The 15,746-nt window shown below is 26.5% G+C and overlaps 1 protein-coding gene across 1 annotated transcript; it reads right to left on the bottom strand.

The window, feature by feature from the left end:
• Nucleotides 1-793: 793 nt before the first annotated feature.
• Nucleotides 794-15,564, bottom strand: LOC107452891 (septin 2). Its single transcript, XM_016069514.4, has 10 exons — nt 15,361-15,564; nt 13,421-13,538; nt 11,221-11,334; nt 10,578-10,800; nt 10,072-10,189; nt 9,893-9,982; nt 8,498-8,594; nt 7,443-7,654; nt 5,099-5,188; nt 794-2,296 (listed from the first exon to the last, which is right to left on the bottom strand). The coding sequence occupies exons 1-10, from the start codon at nt 15,391-15,393 to the stop codon at nt 2,114-2,116; spliced, it is 1,278 nt and encodes a 425-aa protein (XP_015925000.1). The 5' UTR covers nt 15,394-15,564; the 3' UTR covers nt 794-2,113.
• Nucleotides 15,565-15,746: the final 182 nt, after the last annotated feature.

Raw genomic sequence — 15,746 nt, 5'->3', positions numbered from 1 at the left:
CCACTGCGGGATTATTTGTGGCTTGGAAGAATTTGTAAAGGGATTGGAGTTTGGTTCGAAGATTGAAAGACAAGTTCACGATATCAATAAATTTTAGATTCTGAAGAGATATAGATTGGTAGAGATCTTGACGAGCATTCTTGAATGAGGTACATTCCAGGAGAAAGTGATCGTTTGTGTCTACATCTCCGTAGCTCGGGCAATTTGGACTTTCTATCTGTTTGCACTTGTGTAAGATCGCATTAGTCGGAAAAGATTTAGTTCTGAGCCTGGCAATTAGTAGATCAAGTTTTCGAGAGCTAGTAAGCCACCGGTCCCTTTGAGGGCAAATAAACTTGGCCACCCACTCACTCACTGACCGCTGCTTTACTTCTGCGATGTAATGGGAACAGAAGCTAAACAAAAATGTAATCGATCACTAAATAAATCGCTACGTAAACCTCTCGTTGATTGCACAATTTTAAAAATATTTGGTCAAAAAATTACTAAATTCTTTATTTCTTGTGATGCAACTTTGATTTTTTGGAAACATATGAATTATTAAAAGAAGTTACAAATTCTATCAGATTTTTTTGCCAATAATAATTTTTTTAGCTAAACTGTATAAAACACTTAGTGTTTTATCAATACATAAAAAAATGAAGGGGAAATTTGCTACCAATGAAGTTCAATCATTTAGCTTAAAACTCGATTAAACATAATTCAAAATGTTTAAGTGTATTTTACATTTAATTAAGTGAGTATGAATTTACAATAATTATTACAATTTATGTTTTAAGTCAGCATAAACAAATTTCTTTTTTAAACTAATTTATTAATAAATGCATGGAAAAATATAAAATACAGACATATGATTTTTTTAATGACTAAAGTGTAACTAACTATTGCACAGAGAAAATACAGTATTAGCCATGTGCAAAGGCTATTTCATGATTCCTGTAATTAAAGTCTAAAAAGCTTGTGAAAAAGAAGAAAGCAACTTTTTTTCATCTCCGTTAATAAATAAAAATTATTTTGCCTTCATAATAATCATCATAAGTCATCAATTCTACACAAAAGGAAGTTCATTAAAATTTTTTAAACATACGAAAAATTGGAGGTCATAAAAGAATTAAATAACATAATTCTCAGAGAAATTTTAAATCTTAAAATATGAAAGACAAATGGTTAAATTTCCCTGTTATATATTTACAAATAAATCATAATATAACACAGCAGAATTAGAGGTATATATACTTCAAATAATTTAATTTTTGCTATTTAAGTACAGGTAAAAAATGTGTTGAGATATATAATTGTAAAAATTTTTAGAAATATATAGGATTGCTAAACATGCACATTATCAGATCTCAATGAAAAGGGAAAGGCTATTTAATTCAAAAGTTTTCACGTAATTTTATTCTACTTGTGTAAAATAAAATATTTTGTGCCAATATACAAAGAATTCAAAGCTGTTATGCATTTATTACAGAAGTTCACAAGTACAAAAAAAATCAAGAACTAAGGTCAAGTTACTAGTCACTCTATTGTTGTGTAAATATTTATATGTAAATATGCAAATATTTATTTTTATAAATTGATACATGTTTCATACAAGCAAATTTTAAAGAAATTGTAATAAATTTTAAATTTAGAAGTTTCTTAGGAACAAGTTAGTATGATGCAACTTAATTCATTCATCATAAAAACTTCTACAACAGAAAAAATGAAGACAATAAAATCATAATAAAATACTTTAAGGAGGGGGGGGGATGAGTACGTGTAACAAATGCAGAGCTTTGTAAAAAATGTCAGTTTTTTTAATAAATAAATTAAAAATTAATTTATATTTTAAGAGCACTAAATAAATATAAAATAATACAAATTTAATTGACTTACACAAAATTGAATGCATTTAAGAAACACAATAAATATTTTTGGTTTACCTTATTCATATTTCGATAATTAAGGGAGATGAAGTTATATCATACATCTAGCATAAAATATAAGTAAAATATTGAAGCTAAACAACATTAACACAGTTGTAGTTGACTACAATGAGATAAAAAGCACAGGATGACAGATACACTGATGTACATGGTTTTCAGAACAGAGGAGGAAAGGCTGCATGAAACTACTTCTTTTTACTTTTGCCCAAAGTTAGGGACTGAAACGGAGCCTGGGTTTGTGCTTGCTGTATGGCGGCTTTTCTTTTGTTTAGATTGTTTATGTCGTCATCCAATTGCTTTCGGTCTTCTTCAAGCTTCTTCTTTTCTTCAGCATGTTTTTTCTTCAAGGCATCAAATTTAGAGTGCAGCTAAAATAAAAAATTGCTCTTTATATGGGAAATATGAAAAATAGAATTGAAATAATAAACTGGTTAGTGAGAAGGAGAAAATGAACAATAACTTTATAGCTATTTTATTTTTGAATGCTATATGCTATGAATAAAAAAAATTTAAAAAAATTTTGAATTCATTTTTTTTGTTTAGAAGTCAGTATTGAAGTTATATATGTTGATCTACTTTCAAGTTATTATTGTAGTATGAAGAATAAAAATTTGGTGAAGATTATAGACAAAACCAAAAACCAACTTTAAAAATCGTAAATGTATTAGATTAAAATAACATACATGTGTGTTGACATTTTTCTAAATGTCTAACATTTCTTATAACTTTACAACTATACTGCAATTATGTATTTTTCTTTGCAGATTTTAAAGATGTTTTTGTTTTGTTTTCCTTTTTTTTTTAGAAATTTTTCTTTTTATGACGATCCTATATCTGTCTCACATACTTTTATGTCTGACCTTTTCTTTTCGGCTGTTTAAGTTTTATGTTTCTTTATTTCTTACTACTCATTTGTGAGGTTTTTGTCAAGATGTTTCTGTATTGCACTTCGCACCAATGTTCTAACTGGCTCCTGAAAAACTTAGCAATTTTACTTATCTGCAAAAAGAAATATTAGCCAAGTGATAAAAGAATTTCTAGTAAAATAAGTTCCAACCCCCTCCCCTTGCAGTTACTGATCTGATTTCAACTTTCAGCTACAGAAATTACCAAAATAATTAGAAATTTTTGAATGTCAGGAAAGAAAGAGAAATTAAATTAAACATTAACGAAACAAAAATGCCCGTAACGTAGAAGGGATTTGATGGAAACAAAATTAAATAAAAATATTTTTCCGCTTTTGCAATTCGGCAATTTTATTTTTATTAACAAAAAAAAAATTTTTTTTTGTAAGGATTTAGAGCATGGGAGAGCAGCAGCAAGAACCCTATTTTGCACTGAGGATGATGCCCTAGTCTACTATTGAAACTTGCAAGTTATTTTACTATTTTTTTAACATATACTTGTGAATTATAATATTGTCTAATGTCTTTCGTTACTCTTTTAGTATAATTATTTTTATGTTTATGAATTAGCATATTTCTTACTTTTTAAAATTATATATTAGAAATTTTTTCATTTACCGCCAGTTTAAATTTTAATTTATTTTGAAATGCATTAAAATTACATATTCATTTCCCCACACATATTGAAAAATTTTTATCAATGAATAATTCAAAAAATTCAGCGTTAAGTATGTAATATTAAAATGCATTAATTCTTTCCTGCAAAAAAAAAAAAAAAAAAAAAAAAAAAAAAAAAANAAACAAAACAAAAAAAAAACACTTTTGTAATTTATTTATAGTATAAAAGATTAAATAAAATAAGAGCTTATTTCTTCTTCTTACAATAAGGAAAAAAATTGCTACGGGAATAACTTTGAAAGCATCACAATGTACAATGTAGACAGTTTTCTTCAAATTATACTTTTGAGATGAAGCTTTAATTTATATCATTTTAAACGAAGTGTGAACTTTTAGAACTGTATTTCTCTTAAATGCTTAATTTGTTAACATTTTTATGAAATAACATTAAAATAACTTTTTATGGACTAAAATACTATAAGAATATAACAAAAAAAGATATTAGCAAAGCTAAAATTAATGATCAATTAGTGTAATATTATAAAAACACAATATTATATAAAATACTTAAACAGTTTTAATTTAAATCTTTCTTGCCTTATTCATTTGCAAGAAATTTATTATTTTGGATTTTTAAAAATGCAACACAGTCATAATAAATAAGTGAATTATAAAAATAAAATAAAAACAATTATGCAAATCTGTCGCTATATTTTAGGATGTTGATGAATTTGTCTTCTCAAAAATGACTTAATTCAATAAAAATATTGAAAATCACATTAAGGAGCCATCCATAAATGATGTTACTTTTTTCTATATTTTTGATCCCATATTCTCCTTTGTTACAAAGTACCCCTTTGTCACAAGTCTCTCAATATTATTTTCACGTAAGCTAGAAAATTCAGACAAAAAACACATGCTATAAATAATATTTTAAATTTAACTATGTTCTATAATGATATCTATGAGCATAATAATATAGTTATTAGACATGCACTTATTTTGCTGTATAGATGAAAACAATATAATACAAATAGTATAAAAATATTTAATCCACTGCTTTTAAATATTTTCATTTTAAACAAAATAGGAACACACTTGTCAGTACTTCCTCCCCCCCCCTTGTAACATTTATAAATTACTCTATAATAGAGTTAATTGAAGAAATGATAAGGTAAGCAAATACATATATAAAGTTAATCTCTGAAATTTTTTTAATTTAAGTATCATAGGGTAAATAAAGAAAAACAATTATTCAAAGTGCTTGGTGCCATTAATCAGTAATACTAGGCATTTTATCAGAAGTGCAATTTACATAGATTTGAATATTTAGTAGATTTAAAAGCCACCCATTGAAAGAGTTAAATTTTTTTGATGTGGTTTGTTATTACCATTTTTATAGAGAATAATGGTAGCATTTGTCTAAAAATTGCATACATAAAAATAACAAAAACTATATCTTTGCTATACAATACAAAAAAGTAGTTATTAATATATGAATGGATATGAATTCAACATTGTGTGAAACCTTATGAAGTAGGTATATTCAATTACAAAATACTTGTCAAAAAAATCAATATAAGTCTACAACATTAAAAAACAAAAACTGAAAAATAAACAGTCATTATGCAAACAAATAGTACTTACGTCTTTTTCTGCATCTTTCAATTCAGATTCTTTTTCTTTCACTCTTTCAACAAACATCTGACGAATTTCTTCTTCTTTACGTTGCAACTCCTGATTTTAAAAATTTTTTAGAAAATTTATAATATACTCTTAATCACATTTTTCTTTAATAATTGATCAAAATAATAGGATCAAATAAAATATTTATTTGGTGTAAGTCATACAATGGATTTTCAAGAAAACTTCATTTTTGTGTCACCATTATTACCATGAGCATGAGTAAAATATAGTTCAACTTAGTCAAAGAAGATTTGCTAGTATCTCTAAAATAGCAAAATTAAAAAATTTATTTACTATTCAAGTTTTTATCCTAGCAACTATATTAAAGTAAGCAACATTGGAATCTATTGAGTTTGCTTTTGAATAGTGGATGCACAAACACATAATGTGCCAGTTTTGACATCTATATAGTAAGACTCTCTTATAATAAGTTTACATTTAATGAGATTTGGGATTTAACAAGGAAAATTTAGTCTTGTTTGGTACAAAGTTGTAAATACATCAGAGTGTACTCTTTTTAAATCATTTAGAAATTAAAACATTGCTTATTGATAAATATAAAAAATATTTTTATATTATACAGATGTATATATATTACCCAAGCTTATTCAATTGTCACTCATATTAAAATGCTGACAAGCATAGTGTCACTGCATAGTGGCGCTTCTGATGACTTGTTTAATTTTGTTATTTTTATCAAGTTGCAACATTTCTGCAGGAAAATACGGTAATTATTTCTGAATTATAAACGTTGCCACATTAGGATTGTAAATCATAAACTACTGGAATTAAATAAGTCTCAAGCAGCAAAATCATACTAAACTTGCTATATTAACCTCATATTAATATATTCACTAAACTATTAAAATTTTTAAATTCTAGGAACATAATCTTAAAGTAAAAGAAAACAAACAGTAGGGACATGGTTATCTGAATTACTGAATTATCGGAACTACTGGACGTACTTCAGATAATCAAAATATTTGGATTATACAGGTATCATTTTTTAAATCTATTTCAATCGGTAAATTTCAAAAATCAATTTTTTTTCCCATTTTAAAAATAGTGCTATATCATACTTTAATATGAATAAAAGACTTCTTATAAAATAAAATAAAAATTCTTATTTTAAAATTTGCTAGCATTATTTTCTAAAATCAGCAGTATTTTCCTGAATGATTTGTTTCCGAAATTAGTTCCAATGATTAATATTCCATTGCAAGCTTTGTAAGAATACCTTTTGTTCAGCTAACATTTACATCAACATTTTATTCCTTTATTGATTTTTAAATGTTGGTAGTTGGTATTATATATAGATAAATTATTTACCTGACATATAGATAAAAATTAAATTACAGCGGAAAGTCCCCCATCTGGAATCTGCGGAACTTCTGCGATAAATCTTTAAGATCTTGTTTTTTCCTGATATGTCTTTAAGGTAAGTAAACATCAAAACATCCTTATTCATCAAAAAATAACAAATAGATGATAATTAATGTTAATTTCAATCAATAACGTATAAATTCGTGCGGTTTACCCATTACTATTTTGACAGTTATTGTTAGATTTCCACATAGTTTTTGAAGTCTTGATATTTAAATATGCCATTATAACGCACCGCAAATTAAGAATGAAGCATTTCAGTTAGTAATAATTTCTCAGTTAGCTACAATTCCACAGGGAGTCTGCATGGTTTTGCTAACATTTTTTTTATAGTTATTAGAATGGATATTAACTTTGTTTTTAAAATATCAATGTTTTAACATGATCTTTCGTTTAGAAAACTTTAAATAACACATTTAGCACTCAATTATTGACGATTTACTCTCTCTCAGGTGGATTTATGATCGCACTTTTGTCAGTTATTGCTACAGGTTTTCATAGCTTTTTAATCCTACATTATCATACAAGGTAAATTTCGAATAAGGTACATGATTATTTTTGCTCTGTAGTGAAATACCACATTTCGTTTCCGTGATATCCAGTTATTATATATTTTTTTTAAAAGAAAAATTGAAAGTCGGATAAAAATCATAAAGAAGTGAAAAAATTGAGGATTCTCATTTCTGCATACTTTTTTTTTTTTTTTTAACAAACTGCAAGTGTAAAAAAAAAAATTTTTTTTTTTAAAGGGAAGAGTTTTGTCAATTTTATTGTTAAAAAGTGTCTGGAAAAGAAATTGTTCTGGTAAACAGTTGTCTTAAATGAGACTTTGTATTGAAGATACAAAAGCAAAAATATTCCATCAATTGAGAGCACCTGGCTTTGAGCTTAATTATTAATAATGAAATAAATTATAACATACTTGTATATGTTCGAGACGCTTTTGCTCATATGTCTCCTGGAAACTTATAGGTTTGTTATCAGCACCAACATCAGAAAAGCCCATCTGTTCCAACCTCATTCTTCGATACAACTCGTAGTGCCTTGCATGTGTCTGCTCACGCATATCTTCCATGTTAGTTCGGATAAGCATTTCACGGAGCTTGACAAAGTCACAATGGCTTTCATTTTCCACTAAATGAATTAGGTTTATGTTAACTGAATGAATTGAAATGAAATAGAAAAAATAAGTTATATAGTAAGTAAGAGATCGTAAAGGTTGTGATTGCAAGTAAGAGATTCAAAATAAAAAAATACATAAAAAAGTTAGAAAAAATTTAATCGTTGTTTGTAAATAGCAAATTTCAATAATACTGTTTAAATAAATATCTTAAAACAATATTTTTAACTAATGTTGCTCCATGAAATGAAAAATATCAAATTTTATGCTATATAATAATAATTTATAGAAATTTTTTTTTTTCATAAAATGATCAATGAATCACAGCATTACTAGATCAATAGGTCAGAAAATATAGGTTAACAATAACAGGTCAAATATTAGTAAATAAATTATAGCAACAGGCCAAATAATAATTAGCAATGATCTTCTAATAAGCGATGTTGAAAAATCCAAATTACCAGCATTTGATCTTAATCTTAATTAATGGATAAATTTAAAACTATATTTGATTAAATTAGTTGAAAAATGCATGATAGAAATTTTCATCAATGTGATCATTCTTTTAGAAAATAACAGAAAACTCAGAAATCAATAATAATAAAAATGTGAAAAATCACGGACACGAGAAAAAATCTCATGCCTGATTCAAAATGAAGATGCAAAAATAAAAGTTATTAAATTAATTGGCGAATAATGTGTCTCATTTTTACTGTTTGGATTAATACTTATTAAATTTTCAGAAATTTATTATAAATGATGAATATTATTTTGTCAACATTATAATCATAACATGTCAAGTTAATTAGTTATTTGGAAGCAATTTCTAAAAAACTTTAATGAAAATTCATACTCACCCATTACTGTACCCCATGGGTATTGACGAGCACGCATCATCTTATTACCAACTCGAACAAAATCAGCAGATCCCACAACGGCAAAGGGTAAAATAGCCTGAAACGGACAAAATGTATAAATATTTTTTATGTGGGCCAAAGAACGCAAGGAAATACTTAGAAAAGAACATAAGAATACTTTTATACATATATACATGTGTGTGTGTGTTGATACAGATAAACATAGTTCATTCCAATATTTATATATAAGTTTTCTTAAACTATAGAAGAGTGTAAGACAAGATTTAGTAAATAGATAAAACCCAGATTTGGCACTTTTGATTCAACTACTGTTGTTTTATTATGTTAATATACACCATTTATCAGAAATCACGTGAAATTCATTGGAAATTGTCAAAATGTTATTTAGAGATAATAACAAATCCATTAACTATTATTTAAAACAGATTTCGTATAATGTTTACAATAAACTAGGCCTTCATTTCCGTTAAATGACATTGCCAGATAATATAGGCAGTACAAAAGGTGATAAACGACATACTAGGACAAGTTAAAATCACAGGAAAATTATATACAGTGCTTTAATTGTAAATAATGGGCAGGTGAAACCTGTAGCAATGTAGGGAAGTGTGATTAATTTTTTATTTTAATTTTTGCTATTTAATACTGATCACACACACAACTAACTCAATTTATCAAACATTCCAAAAGTTCTAGGGTTTAGATTAGTTACATTCCTTAATTTAAATATCTCTAAATGTTTCTCAGCAAAGAAAGGCCATATTACATTATTTAATGCTATAAACAAATAATTCAATAAGAAAAAACAATGTTTTCCTTATTTTGACTTTATTTTTAGAATTTATTTTTGGAACTTTAGGGTAATTTGTCATTGAAATAAAAATGTAAGCAATTTTAATGATGCAGTTAAGAAAATTTTGACTTATGGAGAAAATAGGACAAAACTGTGTAGTTTTGATAAACTTTTCTGCCCAAGTCGATAACTCTTTTCACGAATTAAGAAATAAATATGTTTACTTGGGAGTGTGAAATAGATCTACTTTCACATGGTGTGTATTGAGTAACATAAGTACAGCAAAGAGATCTATAAACTTTGGAATGCATCCTCAATGCCCTGGAATTCCCTTAAACAGAGATTCCATTGAATATTAATTTGTGTCCTTTCAGACCTCTACTGCACTATTTGAAGAGAACACATCACTGAGAATGCAGCTCTTTGTGAGACTACTTTAGTCGAACAGTACTAGGAGACAAGAAACCGAATGAGACTATGACTTTTTTACCCTACTTTTTTTATTGCTCCCCGCTTTGACTTGCTACATTTAGACAAATTGTTTGACAACGGAAATAATAATTACAATAAAATATACTTACATTCATGGAAGAGTTAACTTCAGCAACAGAATCATCATCAGTAGGAAACTGATATATAGTCACTCCATTGGATACCAATTCCGACATTATCTAAAAATAAGATATCAATAAATATTTTCGAGTTTAATAATAGATTTTTAAAAGTTTTAAGAAGGAAAAAAAAAAACAATGTAACAAACCTTTATTTTAAATCTTTGTAGCTCAGTTTTAGATATTGTATCAGCTTTGGCAATAATTGGTATGATGTTTAATTTACTGTCTAACTTCTTCATGCAGACTAAGTCAATAGACTTCAAGCTAAGTTAGAAGAAGAAGAAAAATTTGTAAACAAATATTCAAAATTTAAACAAAATAAATCAAATTTAAAAACTTTCTTTTTTATTTTATATAAGTAATGAATAACTCCCTTATATCCCATTTTTAATTTTGAAAATAAAATTATAAAATTCTTTGAAAACAAACTTCAAGTTAACAAAAGTTTAAGTATACAAAAAGGTATTAGTATAAACAGCAGAACTACTAGTTGTCTATAAGATTTAAATGTACATATTTCAAACAAAATAAAATTTTAATTACAGACTACAGTAATACTTATAAATACTTTTACTAACATTATATGGTCCATTATATTTATTGTATGTTATCACAAATTAACATAGGATTAAAGTTTACATCTAAGACTTACCCATGCCCAGTTGGGGTAATGAAATACAAGCATGCATGAATCCTGGTATCATGATATGTGACTAAACTACGCTTAATTTTAAGTTCCTCCTGCAAATACATTTCAAACTGGGTATCAATATAATCCACAATAGCTTTAAAGCTGTCTTCTTTGTTAATTTGATCCCCATATCCAACAGTATCAACAACAGTTAGTTTGAGATTCACATTCTTTTCCTGGAGATCTGTAAAAAGAAGATTTCAATCAAGTTTTTACTTTCAATCACTTAAATTACATTATTAAAATTATCAATACTGTTAAGCAAAATTATCAATTGTTTAGCAAAAATCCAATTTTTTAATAACAATAAAAAACTAATAAATAAAATCAAAATTCAAACAGGAATACTTTATGAATTGAATAATTTTCTTAATACAAGTTAAGAAGTTAAAGAACTGGCAGCTTCTTATCTATTCAATCTTTTACTATTTGATTTTAATAAATTTTACAAGTTAAATTTTCTCAGATTAAGATTTCATAAATTTAAAAACTTTATCCTTATAGTATGCTTTAAATTTAGATTCTTTATTTATTGTTATAATGACATTAATAAAACCTCTAATCAATTTGTCAAAATAAATAAAAAATAAATGAATGAACAAACCATAAGTCTTAGCTTTGAGTTTAACAGATGGTAGAGTGTGAGGGCTTGGTGTTGAATCAAATGTTGTATTAAACAGTGAATCAATCAAAGTAGATTTCCCAATGCCTGTCTCTCCTAAAAAGATGAAACAATCCTTAATAATTGCTATACTAACAAAGAAAGCTAAAAGAAATATGTACTACATAGAAGACATAAATGTAAAAAAATTTCTGTTTTGTTTCATATACCTACTACTACTTACAACAGATGTCAACAAAAAGAAGAGAATGTCATGGTTATGGATATTTTTACATTATTCATTTCTTCCACAACAATCATTGTAAATGCATTTAAACCTAGATAACTAAACTTAATCCACTGTTAATCTGTAGAGAATCAGTAACTACGAATTAAAACCAAATATATTTTTATATTTTCTTTACTTATGGAATGAGCTATGAATGCAAAAATTTAATGACCTAGACAACTTTGAAATTATAAAATAATTCTCTTAGTATTTCTTAAGAAATTTGAAAAAATGTAAAAAACTGACAGTGTCTTTTCCATTATTATACCAATTATAGTATGTTACTATATTAAGCTGAAAATCACACTTTGTATTCATATGGACAAACAGCAAACTGAAAACAATTCTTACGTAGAATGCTAAAGGTATTTATCTATAAATATTTTTAGTACAAATTGTATTTTTTATTACATACCTAACCATAAAATTATATGTTAATTTTCAAATTAATTCTATTTTGCATCTTTTCAAACATAAATGTTCATATATATATATAATATATATATATATCAGTGTTTTCACTACAGCGCGAGAACGCGAGAATCTCGCATATTTTTTTCTTTTCTCGCATTAAAAAATTATTACTGCGAGAAATTCGCACATTCTGTAAAACAATTTCAAAATTCGCGAATTTCTCGCATTTTGGAAGAAGCTTCGAATTACGCTATTTAGAATAAAATCCGTTTCACTTTTCTTCCTGCGGATCTTCATTACTTTCAACATTTGCTCCGTTATCTAGCTTCCCTATTTACCAGTATTGTTCAGAACCTTTTCGAACAACAGAACACAACCGAACCACGGAACCCCTTTCAGAANTATATATAATAACAAGGCTACTGTTGTATTCAGCTTTAATAATGCAGTCATAAATAATACGTTCTAAAAAGATTTATTTAAAGGTAGGCTGGTGGACAAAACTCAGGATGGTTCCGGCAGATTTTTTATGGAACATGTTAATCTAATCAGCAAGAGACATGCGAAAACCATCGGTCTCGCATTAAATACTCACGGACAGGGAGGTGAAAAGGCTCAGTCACTGCAGACTTTTGTAACTCTATGCATCATCGATAATCATTTAATGCTTTCTAATATGGAAGTGAAAGAGGGACAAGATTCTAAAAATAACTCCTCCTTTGAAATATAAATCTAATTATAATTCAATGCTATGTTTTCAGCCTTGAAGTCCCAAAATAGAATTTCTACACCTATTCTTTACCAAAGACATTTTATGAAAACGAAAGAGTTTTAATGTTGTTATTAATACAAAAGTATTTATAATTTTTGTATTACATATATATATAACTTTAACATTTTGGTAGTTTTACAAAATATTGCTTATTATTCACTAATAATATTAATTTAGGGAGAAAAACTAGCTCTTATTTTATTGTTAAATATATTGTTGTTTTTTTTCAATTTGAAACAAAATTAATATCTAAAATAAAAAAAAAGCATTAGTCTTAAGTAATTTGCAATAAAAAAATTTAAAAAATTATAACAAAGCAATATTTTTTAATTAGTATTTTACAACAAATTATTTTAATATTTCTGCATAAAATAACATAAATATGTGAATAATTTTTTACACTTAGATTCGTTAAAAAAATTTTTCTCCCAGTCTCTTCCTGTATTTTCTACTAAATTTCAGTGTCTTGGAAGAAATAAGTTTGTTTTTTTCAGGCAAAATGTCAACCTTCGTTTGGAAGTAAATTGTGTCATAATTTTCAGAAAAAGAAACATTTTAAGAAAAGCCATAAATATGACTGCCTCAGTTGTAAATGTTAGCCTACCCTCATTCAAATTGCAATAAAACAAAAACAAGATGCTATCTACAAAACCACGTTCAAAGTTATTACAGCAAAATAAAATAAAATTAAATATTTGGAATGATTTGAAACTTAATTTATTACTTACCAATGCACAAAATATTAAAGGCGAATCCTTCATTGACAGATCGTTTTACAAGCTGGTCTGGAAGAGAATCAAATCCAACATGTCCTTGCAGCTTCAGTGCACGGAAATTCTCTTGCAACTAGATAGAAAAGATAAAATAAATTATAAGAGTTGATCCAGTTAAAATAGATAATGAACAAAAAAATTAAAGTAGTATTATTAGCATAAATTTATAAGAATAGCACAAATCAGAAATATTGAGAGGAAGGAAAACAAACTAAGCTTTTTAGTGAAAATCATGTTTTCCTGCTTAAAATTCGTAAATATCAAGCTTATTAAAGAATTCTTCAACTGGAGTTGCCAATTCTTTTTATGTGCATCATAACATGAAAATAGGCCAAAAAATTTAGAAAACTAGGCTACACAGAAATAAGAAAAATATTTACTAGATGGTCACAAAGAAAGAGTGAGGGAATAAAAAAAAAATTCTTTTTCCAAGAATGAGCTAATCAAATTTCCTTGATTTTTAAAAATATCGTCATAAATTCAGATAATATTTAAGTTGACAAATGTTAGAATATATCTAAATTTTATTCTTAATAAAATAAATAAAAAAAATTATATATCTTTAGGAAAAAGATGATGCAGACAAGAAGATACATTTTAAAACTGACAATGAAAGTAATGTTTTAATTCCCATCTGCTCTCATACTAATAACTTCATTTTTTTCATAAAAAATTAGTGTTACTTTTGATCTTCCCAAAGAAAGAAAGTAAGTAAAATTAATTTTGACCTGCTGGAGCCAAATGTGTCCTAAGTAAGCTGATGATCATAAATTCTATGGATGAAAAAAATAATATAAATGAGAGTATATACAAATTAAAACACCTTTTTTCATAAAAATATTAATTCAAAAAATGCCTAGTACTTGTCAATTCTAACTTTCTGAGAAATGTTTAAAAACATTGATAAAAATAGGACAAATTAAGATATTATCCAAAGGTGCCATAAAATGATAAACACTTAAATAGATGTAGATTGCTGAAAAGTACATCATTCATACGTGCCTAAAATTACCAAGAGAATTTTGTAAAACATACAAAACATTCTTCTGATTAACTTATTAATAACCACAAGTAAAATTATGCTTTGAAACTATTTTTCTAATTTTTTTGCAAAACCAAAATTTAACTGCCCAGAAATACCAAAATTTAACAATTACTTAGTAGATATTCATAAGGAAATGTGTAATTTTAACCAATATGTGTGATGTCACACATCATATTATCCCTCATCATAATGTTGAGAACCCTTTCCCTCTCCTCCAATTGTGAGATAATTTATTGGTAAATCCTAAGAAGTAATTTTACAAAAAATTTTATTAAAAGTGCTCCACTGTCATGTATAATTGTATAAAGCTGACTAACGTTTTGATAATATTAGTGTGTTATAAATCATTATTAAATAACCTCCTGCAATTAGTCACATCAATTTTTGTGAATGGATTAAACATAAGAAAACTTTTGGAGGGATTCGTGTAAGATTTTCAGCATTTTAAAAAAAATTGTAGACGTTCATTAATGTACAGGTAACATTACAGTTAGGAGAATGAAAAAAACAAAAAATACCCAACATTTTTGTAATAGCTCTTCAGCGTTATGTACTTGCTTAAATAGTTTTAAAAATAATACGAGTGGGGCAAATGAAATTAATTTGTGAGATTTGGTGGAAAAATTACTTGAAATTAATATATCTTTAAAATTATAATTCAGGTGCTACACATAACCGTTAAAAAAAGTATTTAAATATCTTGCATTTTTAAATATCTTGCTAAACTTTTGACTTGCTGAAGCTTTTAGTCGCAATAAAAATGAATAACATCTTTTTATTTTTCAATAAGAAACAATTTACAAAGGAATTAGTCATTAATCATAAACACACCCAATGATAAGATACTTACATTGGGTGCTCTTTCGACATCAACAGAAGCCATTGTTAGATAGAAATCCACGAAGTTTAATCAAATGAATATCGTTTCCTTTAAATGAATCGCTTGTTTTTATGATTTAAATTAAAATTAAATTATCCAGAAATGACTATTAATAACTAGCCCAAACGTCAAACACTTGAAATTTCATTGATCGCTTGATGGTTGCTTGATAAGACAGAAAAGGCTATTGATAGATTGATTTAAAATTTAAGGCTAAATTTCACTGATGCAAATATTTTTTTTTTTGTTATTTAAAATGTAGTCAACAGAAGATATTTAATTATATTAGGATGCTAAATGTTATACTTATATGTGCTAAATGTTATTCATTAGTTAATAAATAAAATGAACTTTGA

This window comes from Parasteatoda tepidariorum, chromosome 3 (genome assembly GCF_043381705.1).
Source record: "Parasteatoda tepidariorum isolate YZ-2023 chromosome 3, CAS_Ptep_4.0, whole genome shotgun sequence".
NCBI classification, from domain to species: domain Eukaryota; kingdom Metazoa; phylum Arthropoda; class Arachnida; order Araneae; family Theridiidae; genus Parasteatoda; species Parasteatoda tepidariorum.
This window is presented reverse-complemented; position numbering and strand designations above follow the sequence as displayed.